Source organism: Hordeum vulgare, chromosome 6H, assembly GCF_904849725.1.
Source record: "Hordeum vulgare subsp. vulgare chromosome 6H, MorexV3_pseudomolecules_assembly, whole genome shotgun sequence".
NCBI lineage: Eukaryota > Viridiplantae > Streptophyta > Magnoliopsida > Poales > Poaceae > Hordeum > Hordeum vulgare.
In genome coordinates this window covers 16,453,718-16,467,264 of record NC_058523.1, presented here as the reverse complement: position 1 = coordinate 16,467,264, position 13,547 = coordinate 16,453,718, and the positions used below count along the sequence as shown (strand labels likewise).

General features: G+C 49.3%; 1 protein-coding gene across 1 annotated transcript; it reads left to right on the top strand.

Moving 5' to 3' along the window:
• Nucleotides 1-9,638: 9,638 nt before the first annotated feature.
• Nucleotides 9,639-12,438, top strand: LOC123404172 (probable metal-nicotianamine transporter YSL8). The gene is made up of 2 exons (XM_045098089.1): nucleotides 9,639-10,577; nucleotides 10,699-12,438. The coding sequence occupies exons 1-2, from the start codon at nucleotides 9,931-9,933 to the stop codon at nucleotides 12,164-12,166; spliced, it is 2,115 nt and encodes a 704-aa protein (XP_044954024.1). The 5' UTR covers nucleotides 9,639-9,930; the 3' UTR covers nucleotides 12,167-12,438.
• The last annotated feature ends 1,109 nt before the right edge of the window (nucleotides 12,439-13,547 follow it).

Genomic DNA, 13,547 nt, shown 5'->3' with positions numbered 1-13,547 from the left:
TAAGTCACAAACCGGATACGTATATGTGTTGAATGGTGGGGCAGTGAGCTGGTGCAGCAGCAAGCAAGAAGTCGTGGCAGCATCTACATGTGAAGCGGAGTACATAGCTGCTTCGGAAGCAGCTCATGAAGGAATTTTGATGAAGGAGCTCATCACCGACCTTGGAGTGGTTCCAAGCGCGTCGGGTCCTATGACACTCTTCTGTGATAACACTGGAGCCATTGCCATAGCCAAGGAGCGCAGGTTTCACCGGAAGACGAAGCACATCAAGCGCCGCTACAACTCCATCCAGGACCATGTCCAGAGTGGAGTGATAGATATTTGTAAAGTACACACGGATCTGAATATTGTAGACCCGTTGACTAAACCTCTTTCACGAGCAAAACATGATCAGCACCATAATGCTATGGGTGTTCGATACATCACAATGTAACTAGATTATTGACTCTAGTGCAAGTGGGAGACTGTTGGAAATATGCCCTAGAGGCAATAATAAAATGATTATTATCATATTTCCTTGTTCATGATAATCGTCTATCGTTCATGCTATAAGTGTATTAACAGGAAACAGTAATACATGTGTGAATGAATAGATCACAATGTGTCCCTAGCAAGCCTCTAGTTGGCTAGCTCGTTAGTCAATAGATGATCATGGTTTCCTGATCATGGGCATTAGATGTCATTGATAACGGGATCACATCATTGGGAGAATGATGTGATGGACAAGACCCAATCCTAAGCCTAGCACTAGATCGTATTGTTCGTATGCTAATGCTTTTCTAATGTCAAGTATCTTTTCCTTCGACCGTTAGATTGTGCAACTCCCGGATACCGTAGGAGTGCTTTGGGTGTATCAAACGTCACAACGTAACTGGTGACTATAAAGGTGCACTACGAGTACCTCCGAAAGTGTCTGTTGGGTTGGCACGAATCGAGATCGGGATTTGTCACTCCGTGTGACGGAGAGGTATCTCTGGGCCCACTCGGTAGAACATCATCATGAGCTCAATGTGACTAAGGAGTTAGTCGCACGATGACGTGCTACAGAACGAGTAAAGAGACTTACCAGTAACGAGATTAAACAAGGTATAGGTATAGATACCGACGATCGAATCTCGGGCAAGTTCTATACCGACAAACAAAGGGAATCGTATACGGGATTGATTGAATCCTTGACATCGTGGTTCATCCGATGAGATCATCGTGGAGCTAGTGGGAGCCACCATGGGTATCCAGACCCCGCTGATGGTTATTGGCCAGAGAGGTGTCTCGGTCATGTCTGCCTGTCTCCCGAACCCGTAGGGTCTACACACTTAAGGTTCGATGACGCTAGGATTATAGGGAATTGTTATATGAGGTTACCGAAAGTTGTTCGGAGTCCCGGATGAGATCCCGGACGTCACGAGGAGCTCCGGAATGGTCCGGAGGTAAAGATTGATATATAGGACGGATGGTTTCGGATACCGGAAATGTTTCGGGCATCACCAGTAACGTACCGGGACCACCGGGACCACCGGAGGTGGCCCCGGGGGACCACCGGAGGTGGCCCCGGGGGACCACCGAAGAGGGGCAACGACCCCGGGAGATAAGGTGGGCCAAGTGGGGGTGGGAACCAGCCCCTAGGTGGGCTGGTGCGCCTCCCCACTCAGCCCATAGCGCAAGGGAGAGAAAAGGGGGGGCAAACCCTAGGCCAGGTGGGCCTAAGGCCCACGAGATGGTGCGCCACCCCCTCCTCCCCCTTCTGGCCGCCGCACCTCCCATCTGGGGGGCTGCCGCACCCCCTAGGGTGGGAACCCTAGGGGTGGCACCTCCTCTCCCCTTCCCCTATATATATCGGGCACTTTTGGCCATTGAGACACGCGGTTTTTCCCTCTCTCTCGGCGCAGCCCCGCTCCTCTCCCTCCTCCTCTCTGCCGGTGCTTGGCGAAGCCCTGCCGGGAGACCTCGTCTCTCCATCGACACCACGCCGTCGTGCTGCTGGAGTTCTTCCCCAACCTCTCCCTCCTCCTTGATGGATCAAGGTGCGGGAGACGTCACCGGGCTGCACGTGTGTTGAACGCGGAGGTGCCGTAGTTCGGCACTAGATCCGAACCGCTGCGAGTACGACTCCATCAACCGCGTTCTAGCAACGCTTCCGCTTAGCGATCTCCAAAGGTATGAAGATGCTGTTACCCCTCTCTCGTTGCTGGTCTCTCCATAGGAAGATCTGAATATGCGTAGGAAAATTTTGGATTTATGCTACGTTCCCCAACATAAACTACCTAAAAATTAAAAAGGAATCACTAGATGGTAGTAAAATTAAGACTTTGTGATGCATGCTGCATGCATGGAAAGATTAAAATTAAGACTTTGTGATGGATAACATCCCATCACAATCGCTGCAGGCCTGAATCGCTGCATGCAAAGATTAAAATTAATCGTAGTAAAATTAAGAATTATGATTCGCTGCATGCGAAAATTAAAAAGGAATCAATTGCCATTCAGATTAAGAATTATGATCGCTGCATGCAAAGATTAAGAATTATGATCGCTACATCTCACCGGGCCCTGCTTGGGAGTTGCCGAGTTGGGACTGACGTCTAAAACTCCGACGAACGCGGAACGCCACGGGGGAACCCGAACGGAAGCTGCCGTCGAGGAGCGCTGGATCTCCTGTAGTCCTGTTATGCGTTCGTGGCTTCGTGCGTGCGGCGTGCGGCTTCACCAGGATCTCCTGCTGTCCTGTAGCAGCTCGCTAGGGATGACCGGATGAGGGATCTCGCCGCCGCCGTGCAGGGAGATGAGAGAGCCAGAGTGTGCGGCGTGCGATGCGGCTGCAGCGATTCTGCAACGAGAGAGCCAGCCCATTTGTGATTTGTCTTGTCTCTTGGCCCACGGAATAGGCCTGGTTTCTTATTTTCTATATTAATTATAATACTTAGTAAGTTAGTATACGTATATATGCAGGGGCCCCCAAAAAATTTGGGCCCCGTGCAGCCGCGCCGCGGACCCCCCAGGGCCGGCCCTGAATACACATACATGGAGGTATATACGCACACGCGTAGCACAACGCCGAAAGAATTCTCACATCAACCGGACGCATACCACGGTCCAGAAATAGACTACATCTTCCTTAGACCCCTCTCACTTGGGTCGGCACATACCGTCACCATGGTGCGGAAACAGACCGGCAGCCACACAGTAACACACGGGCAAACTACAAACAGTACAGGACGGGGGTCTTATACCTGGTGCACACACACCCAATGCCACGCGCAAGACCCAGCCGCCACTAGCACGTACACGGCCGTCTCATGCACTAACTAACTCACCCAGAACGCTAACTATCGGGACAAGATTGGCGTGAATCTGCAAACTGGAGGTATAATTCTGCTTACAACAGGCAAGCTCCGAATGAAACTGGGGAAGGTATGACAGGAAAAATCCATGTTCCAGTGGGGGAGACTGTTATGAGGGAGAACGATGATACACTGGGATTGGATATTACCAGCACTAGGATGATTGTGGCGATGGAATCCAACGTACTAGGGAAGAGGTACGCAACTGATTCGGGCCTCGCAGCTCTCGGCAACGTTGATGATAGACCACATATTGCTGGAGGAGTTATGGTGCCGGCGGGTAACAGAGCTACTAAAGTCGACATCTTCGTGGGAGGTGAGAATGGCAGCTCCACACCAATGGGAACCCCGCAGAAAAATGCAAACAAAAAGAAGCTTAAGGGTGTTGACGGCGAAGCAGTGACAAAACAGTCTGAAAAAGGATCGGCGGCCTCCCTGGTGGAGGACCGCCGGGAGTAATGAAAACCCTAGCCTGGAACTGTCGTGGAATGCTCTCGTCCACGACAGTTCGATAGCTCTTGGTGTTACAAGGGCGTGTGAGAGCGGATGTGGTTGTTTTGTCTGAATCGCATCTGAATAAAGCAAAGGAAAACGAGATCAGAATTAAGTTGGGTTTGATCATGTGCATGTTGTAGAAAGTGATGGGCGAGCGGGAGGACTTGCACTCTTCTACAACAATGCAAATGAAGTGGTGTTGAACTTCTTGTCACCAAATTTTATTGATGGGTTTGTTAAAGATGGGAATGATGTAGCATGGCGACTGACTGGATTCTATGGTGAACCTAGTTGGGACCTTAAACACCTATCATGGGCTCATATGAGAACACTGCACAGCAACATGAAGGGACCATGGATGATTATAGGAGACTTCAATGAGATTTTAATAGCTAGTGAGAAGGTGGGGGGGGGATATTAGACCATCACATTGTATGCAAAATTTTAGAGACTGCGTGGAGGAATGTGGACTCCACGAAGTAATGCACATTGGGGATCATTTTACATGGAGTAGGGGTGTGATCAAGGAATGGCTTGACAGAGCTCTCTGTAACGAAGCATGGGCAGAAAAAATTCCATATGCGGCAGTTGTGCATGAACACCACACCCATTCAGATCATCGGCCACTACTGTTGGATACACAATACTATACTGATGCTTTGTCAAGGCAATCAAAAGGTGAAAGAAGATTCGAAGCACGATGGTTGAGCGAAGAGACAGTAAATGAGATTGTTAATACTGCTTGGCAGAGAGCACATCTAGCAGGTATTGGGCCATCACTGTCGGACCGTACCAGAGCTGTTAAAATGGATTTGGTGAAGTGGGATCGCCAGACCTTGAAGGGACCTAAGCGTCGGATTCATAAGTTGGAAAAGGAACTAGAAAGGGTAAGAAGGGGACAATTGACTAGTGAATCAAGACAAAGAATCAAGGAAATACAAGTCTTGATAGAAAGCTTGTTGGACCAAGAGGAGATTATCTAGTTACAGAGAGCAAGAACAAACTGGTTGATGCATGGCGATAGGAACACCTCTTTCTTCCATAAAGATGCATCAGCTAGAAAGAAGAAAAACTGTATTAAGAGACTTATGGGTGATGCGGGGGTATGGAGAGAGGATACACAGGAGATCAATTCGATCATCACAGGGTATTTCCGTGAGCTATTCACATCCCAAGTTTCGGTGCCAGATGTGGATGTCTTGAGCAAGGTACCATCCAAAGTTACATCAAATATGAATGATCCTCTTATGGCTCCATACACAGCAGAAGAGGTTAAGAAGGCTTTGTTTTCGATTGGGGATCTCAAGGCCCCGGGGCCCGATGGACTACATGCTATTTTCTATAAGAGGTTTTGGTCCATGCTAGGGGATGATCTAGTTTCCGAGGTCCCATCTGCAGTAAATATGAAGATCATACCCCAAGGTTGGAATGATACAACCATAGTTATGATCCCAAAGGTGAATGCTCCAGAGAAGGTAACCCAGTTTCGTCCTATTAGTTTATGTAATGTGGTGTATAAAGTTATCTCAAAGATGATAGCCACGAGATTAAAACAGTTCCTGCCAGAGATAATTAGCCCAACCCAAAGTGCCTTTGTCCCAGGGAGATTGATCACAGATAATGTGCTTATTGCTTACAAAAGTTTGCATACTATCAAGCAAAAGAAAACAGGCAAGGAGGGATGGTGTGCGGTCAAATTGGATATGCAAAAAGCCTATGACAGAGTAGAGTGGGTATTCTTGGAGGCAATCCTGTTAAAACTCGGATTCCATGCAGACTGGGTGAAGATGATCATGGCGTGTGTTTCCTCTGTTGATTACAGGGTGAGATATAACACAACGGAAACAGATTCATTCAAACCAACTAGAGGTCTTCGCCAGGGAGATCCGTTATCACCATATCTATTCCTCCTTTGTACTGAAGGGCTCACGGCATTATTGTCACAAGCAGAGGCCGAAGGTGATCTAGTGGGAGTTAAAGTTTGTCGGGATGCACCGGCAGTTACAAACCTGCTATTTGCGGATGATTCATTGATTCTAATGAAGGCAAATGTAGCTAATGCTCTTGCTCTAAAAACAGTATTGGATCGTTACTATTTGGCTTCAGGGCAACTTGTTAGTACTCAGAAATCTAGCATTTTCTTTAGTCCAAGTACGGATGCCAATGCTAAAACTGATATGTCCACAATCCTGGGTATTATGACAGAGGCTTTTAATGACAGATATTTGGGCCTTCCATCTAATCTGGGGGTGGATAAAAGTGATGACTTCCAATACCTTGTTGATCGATTAGTCCAAAAGTTGATGGGGTGGAAAGAGAGATGTCTTTCTACTGGGGGAAAGGAGGTGCTTTTGAAATCAGTAGCACAGGCCATACCAACGTATGCGATGTCAGTCTTTAAAATTCCGAAGAAAATCTGCAAAGGAATTACAGACGCGATATCTAGATTTTGGTGGGGTGATGATGCAACTCATAGAAAGATGCACTGGTTCTCCTGGAAGAAAATGTGTATCCCCAAGAAGTATGGAGGCATGGGGTTTAGAGATATTCACTGTTTTAATCTTGCTCTCCTAGCTAAACAGGCATGGCGGCTTATTGATGCGCCAGAATCTCTATGTGCAACCATTCTCAAAGCCAAATATTATCCCAATAATGATCTGTTGGCCACGGTTCATAAACCAGGATCATCGTTTACATGGAAAAGTATCTTGGCAGGGGTAGAAACAATAAAAAAGGGTTGTATATGGAGGATTGGTGATGGATAGAATGTCAATATCTGGGAGGACTCATGGATACCACAATCCTCGAACCAAAAAGTGACTACGATCAGAGGGGGAAATTTGCTATCTAGAGTCTCTGATTTGATCGATCCAGTGACGGGTGATTGGGATACCCAGCTAGTGAACCAAACTTTCTGGCCAGTGGATGCTCATCGGATTCTAGCAATCCCACTGCCGGTTTATGAGATGCATGATTTTATCTCCTGGAGCCCAGCGAAGAATGGCGTTTTTTCAGTTCGATCAGCATACCAAACGGAATGGAATTCCAGGTTTGGCAACCTAATACAGGTCAGTACTGGGTCTTCTTCACCGAGTGACAAATGGGAGCTGGTATGGAGTCTGGAATGCCCTGCAAAAATCAGAATTTTCATCTGGAGATTATTACAGTCAGCTATCCCCTGTCGGTGTGTATTAGCATCCAAGCATATGAAGGTCAAAACCCAGTGTCCAGAATGCAAGAAGGGGCCAGACAGTATTCGTCACTTCCTTTTCGAATGCCCTAGATCATCAGTAGTTTGGAAGCAGTTGGGCCTGTTCGATATTGTTAAGAGGGTATGCACTAAGTATAAATCGGGTGAGGATGTCATCTACGAGCTGTTGCATATGGAAACATCAGGAATCATTCTCTTGGGCTGCCCGAAACTTCGAGAGGTGGTCTCTACTGCTGCTTGGTATCTGTGGTTCGAACATCGAAAGGTATATCATGGAGATGACATCCAAACAGCGCCTCAAATTTCCCTAGCCATACGTGGACTGTCGGCAAATTTCAGTATTGCATGTGCCAAAACAGCAAAAGGCCGAACTGGAGGATGGAGCAAGCCACCGCACGGCTATGTAAAACTGAATGTCGATGCAGGTTTTGATCACGACCTCCTCCGAGGATCGATTCGGGCAATTATCAGGGACCAAAAAGGTCAGTTCTTGGCAGCAGCAAATGATAAGATTGATATATGCTATGATTCGAACACTGCAGAAGCTTGGCGGTTAGGTTTGGGCTCAACCTCGCAAGAACTATAGGGTGCAGCAAAATTGTGCTGAACTGTGATAATCTGGAGATAGTGGAGGATCTTAAGAAGGGATATTCTTCTTTGGCAGCTTCGTCAATCATCGATGATTGTTTTTTTTTGGGATCGGAATTCAAGCATGTTTTATATGATCATTGTGGTAGAGATAGTAATCAAGTAGCGCATGAACTAGCTAAGTTAGCTAAATCTTCCCCCCTAGCTGTTGGATGGACTCAGCTCCTCCTGAGATTATCCCAGCTATTGTAAACGATATGATTACCCTTATTGCTGAATAAAGTGGGTGGAAGTTTTAAAAAAAAACTATGTATATGCATCACGACTTCCTCAACCTCTCAACGGCCATAGCCCAGCCAGCACACATGCATGCACATCCCACTCTGTCTAGGCTCACTCGTCACGGTCATGGCTTATTTTTCCAACATACTTTGGAGGGAGTAAAGTCTATTTTAAACCTTAAAATTATAGGATTAGTCTGAGTTGAACCTTGAACTATCAATCCGTGGAATTCATACCCTAAACTCACTGATCCCGGTCAATCCCGACCTTAGGTCCATGTAGACTTATTTGGGGGGCAGGAAAATAACAATCCAGGTGGGGATCACACTCTCCTCTCGTTGACTATGTGGGTCACATTTTATATTCATCCTCTCCCGCCAAAGAAAAAAAAATCCTCTGTCACGCCGATCTTTCCCTCTCCCAAGTACTGCGACGACCATTTGGCAAGCTCGACGGTTGGCGTACGTCGTGCTAAGCTCAACCAGCGAGCGTACATGGATGTGCCGCTCGCCGCGCCCTTGTGTCCAGCATCACAGGCCACTGCTATACCATTCCCGCGGAGCGACTACAATCCGCCCCGTCATGTCCACTGCGTGGCACCGGGCGTACCCCAGATGGAGGCGGTGGACACGCGGTTAGGGGATTTGGACGATGTCGAACACGAATTCTTGGTCAGCGTGGTAGAAGCACCTCAGAGGCGACGTGAGCTGCAGTGGAGTGCATGCACACCACCTGTTTGACAAAATGATGGTGGGTGGGTACGGGAGGTTCTTGTGCAGAAGTGCTGTACGTCAGAGAGGAGAGAGGCTTTCCAGGTCTCGATTTCGCGCTCTCGGCGGCCGTGTCGACGCCGGCTCCTCGTGGGACAAATGGGTTAGCGTGGCCAACATCTGCGGACGTCGGTAGCCGTGTGGTGTCGGGGTCGCGTTCTTCGGTCGGGGCAGATCACTACATTGCTGAACAACGTGGGCAAGACGTATACCATGTCCGGCTTCTGAGAGCCCAAGCAAGTCTGGGGCCTTCATACCGTTATGGGCGCCAGCGCTCAGCGGTCTCGTGACGTGGCGACGGCGAGCGCGGGGGAGGCGGGAGATGGCGGAGGACGAGACAGCAGCATGGATGCAAAGCAAGCTCGGTGCCTTCCAGTATTCGTCAAGTATGGATACTAAACAAGAAGCTCGTGTTAGTCAGTTCGTTGTGTTTCCTGGACCATGCTGATGTGTTCTAGTAATACCCGTTCATAGTGCTAGCAGCAAATGAGATAAGTGAGTGATTCCCGTCGGGATCTTTCCTTTCCAGGTGCGGCAAACAGATCCAAGGTTGAAATTGATTGGCATCCGTAAATACAAGGTATGAATTTTAGGGATTTAAAATTCAGGATTTAGTTTTGATTATATGTACAACTTCAAGGTCTAAAATAGACTTCACTCGTTTGGAGGTAATGGCTGGAGCAGAGCTGTGGCAACACGATGGCGGTCGTCGCGCGCGAGGAAGAAGAACAATGGCGCATCAGATATCATTGGACGATCATCCGATGCTCGCTATATTATCAACCCACACCTTGTTTTTTCAGGCACCTGTTTAATTGATGCTCCCGTATTTTTGCTAAAATTAGGCGCGCACGAGATGGCATATCGACCACCCGCTGCTTCACCTCACAGCATGACCACACGAAAATCCATCACACCTAGTTTCTCTTCTCTTAGCGATCGACAATCATAATTAGCAGCAAAAAAGACTAATCACACTTTCGATCCATCGATCCCCTCCATCTCCGGCCGGCGTCCCTCCGTGGCAGGTACGTAGAGGGGAAACCATTGCTCCGTCGACAAGATCGGTCGATCTCCAGGAGGCCGGCCGGATTACTGCATCCATCACACATCGCATTGCAATTGCATCGACAAGAAATCAAGAATTGCGCATCCATATATACATCGTCCGTCGATTGCAGCAAAGACCAACAATCAAGGAGGTGGGTGGCCGGCGTCGTGGAAGAAGGGCCGAAGGGTGTGATTTATGATGGATCCAGCGGAGGGCGCTGCCCCGGCGCCCGCGCCCACGCCGGCGCCGGCGGCCCCGGTGCCACCGCGGGAGGCGATCTCGATGGAGAAGGCGTTCGAAGGCAAGACCCTGCCGACGTGGAACGAGCAGATCACGCTCCGCTCCATGGTGGTCAGCGCGGGGCTGGGCACTTTCCTCAGCTTCATCGTGATGAAGCTCAACATCACCTCGGGCATTGTCCCGTCCCTCAACGTCTCCGCGGGGCTGCTCGCCTTCTTCCTGATGAAGACGTGGACGTCGGCGCTGGAGCGGTGCGGCGTCTTCCCGCGGCCCTTCACCCGGCAGGAGAACACGGTGGTGCAGACCTGCGTCATCTCCTGCTCCAGCATTGCCTTCTCCGGCGGCTTCGGGACCTACATCCTCGGGATGAGCCGCAAGATCGCCGCGGGGTTCGACGAGGCCAACTCCAGCCTCAACGTCGAGGAGCCGTCGCTGTGGCGTGTCATGGCCTACCTCTTCCTCGTCAGCTTCGTCGGGCTCTTCTCCATCGTGCCGCTCAGGAAGATCATGATCATTAGCTACCGCCTCACCTACCCCTCCGGCTCCGCCACCGCCCACCTCATCAACAGCTTCCACACTCCCCAGGGCGCCATCCAGGCCAAGTACGTTTCCTTCCGCCATCTCCTCCTACTCCTCCTCATCATCATCTTCTTCTTCTTCTCTGGTGACAACTGCAACGGCGGATGTGGTAGGATCGTTTGTTTGAGATGTTGGCAATGGCAGGCAGCAGGTGTCGATCCTCTTCAAGTCATTTCTAGGGAGCTTCCTGTGGTCGCTGTTCCAGTGGTTCTACACGGCGGGGGACTCGTGCGGGTTCGGCTCATTCCCCACCTTCGGGATGGAGGCCTACAACCGGCGCTTCTACTTCGACTTCTCGGCGACGTACGTCGGTGTCGGGATGATCTGCCCCTACATCATCAACTTCTCGCTGCTCATCGGGAGCATCATCTCCTGGGGGATCATGTGGCCCTTTATCGAGAGCAAGAAGGGGGACTGGTACGACGCCAACCTCCCCAACAGCAGCCTCCACGGCCTCAACGGCTACCAGGTCTTCATCTCCATCGCCATGATCATGGGCGACGGCCTCTTCAACTTCTTCTCCATCCTCTTCCGCACCTCCTACGACATGTACCTCAAGCGCACGGGGCGTGCCAAGGCCAACACCGCCGGGGTCCCCTTTGCCGGGGCCGGCCTCGCGGGTGCCAACGAGAGGCAGGCTCTCAGCTTCGACGACCGCCGACGCACACAGATCTTCCTCAAGGACCAGATCCCCACCTCCGTCGCCGTGGGCGCATACGTCGCCCTCGCCGGCATCTCCGTCCTCGCCATCCCGCACATCTTCCGCCAGCTCAAGCCCAAGCACGTCGTCTGGGCCTACGTCGCCGCGCCCATCTTCGCCTTCTGCAACGCCTATGGTACCGGCCTCACCGACTGGTCGCTCTCCAGCAGCTACGGCAAGCTCGCCATCTTCATCTTTGGCGCCAACATCGGCGCCAAGGACGGAGGAGTCATTGCCGGCCTCGCCGCATGCGGCCTCATGATGGGGATCGTCTCCACCGCCTCCGACCTCATCCAGGATTTCAAGACGGGGTACCTAACCCTCACCTCCCCGCGCGCCATGTTCGTGAGCCAGGTCATCGGCACGGGGCTCGGCTGCATCATCTCCCCCACCGTCTTCTGGATATTCTACCAGGCATACGACATCGGCAATGACGAGGGCTACCCGGCACCCTACGCCAAGATCTACCGTGGCATCGCCCTCCTGGGCACCAACGGTTGGGACCAGCTGCCCAAGTACTGCCTGAGGTTCTGCGCCGCCTTCTTCCTCCTTGCCATCGCCATCTGCGCGCTCAAGGAGGTGGCCAACAACAAAACGTGGTGGATCAGGGACTACATACCCAGCGCGCTCGGCATGGCGGTGCCCTTCTTCCTCGGATCCTTCTTCACCATCGACATGTGCGTGGGGAGCTTGGTACTCTACATGTGGTCCAAGTCCGACAAGCTGCACGCGCAGATGTTCGCGCCGGCGGTGGCGTCGGGGCTCATCTGCGGTGACGGGATATGGTCGCTGCCGTCATCGTTGCTGTCGCTAGCAAATGTGGAACCGCCGATGTGCATGAGGGTCTTCGATGCCGACACCAACTTCGAGGTGGAGCAGTTCCTTGCGACCTTACCCCTCCCGCAGGGGTAGCCACAACATGATCCGCCCATACACCAACTATTCTTCTTTTTCTTTGCATGCCTACACGTTAATTATATCGTTTGATTAATTATAGAGTTGCATATGTTCATGATCCATTGATCGATTAATGGATGGATGCATGATACCCATGGTAGCTCACAAGGTTAGATAGTACAGTATTCTAGCCTTCTTGTACCGTCAGGACGTGTAGGATGGTGGTAATACATGTATGTGTGTAATTGTTGAATTCACTCCTTTGTATCCTCAAGCTTCTTCCTCAACTAATGTAGGCTGATGTAACTAATCCATGTGAGTTGTGAACAAGAAAACAATTGTCCTACTAGATGTTCTATATAAACCACAACATAACATGACAAACAAATGCAATAGAAATAAGCTTGCCTAGCTTGAAATTTACACAAACGGTTCATCCAACACACACTATGGCAAATAGCCATAGTTGATAGATCATTAATGTGTGACATCACAAATGAACTTAACAATGGACCTCGGCATCCACGGGCCTAAGACGTTCAATGCTAACTGAGGAAGGATTGTCCTAATTAAACTACTAATTAAGACATTACTCATATATGTTGTAAACGCAAAAGAAGAGTTCAGTTCCATATATTATTTTAGTTTATTTATCTTGAAATGAGTTTTAATGATTTCAAGGATAAAATATGTTGGCAACATGTTCTGTGTCTATGCTTGTTTCATAGAAATCATTTTTGAAACATACTAGTTGCGACATAAGTACCACTTATCTATTTATTGATCTGCTGAAGCCAACCTGCCCCCCCCCCCCCCCCCCCCCAAAGCCTGATCTATGATGAGAAGAATTATGGTGAATTTTCTATTATAGCTCATGGCACTGGAATAAATACAAATCTATAATGTAACAATCGAACAGTTAATAGCTTAATATTGTTTGGTATTTCGGTTTGAAGGAATACCGACTCCGGAAGTTCAGGAGTGCTGCCACCATGAAATGGTGTTAAGGGTAAAAGCGAAACCGAGATAGAAGTTCAGGTTGTACATAGAGGTATTTTAGTTATCCTTATTTTGGTGTCTACATTATCAAACAAAAAATCAAAATGAAATAATCTTCAATCCCTATCAAACAAACAAAATGTAAACACCAACCCTCAAATTTGGCAACTGGCCAGGGAACGGACAAAGAAGACTCAAGTAGTCATTTCCCATCTTTCACGACTAATTAACTTATGCCCTGTTTGCTTCAGAAGTCCCGGGACTTTTTTTAGTCTCAACTTAAAAGTCTCTAGTCCCTACCCGTTTGTTTCCAGGGACTAAATATGGACTAGAGGTCATTAAATGACATGCAAAAAGACCATGTTACCCTTAGTAATGTAATAGTAGTTATCAAATG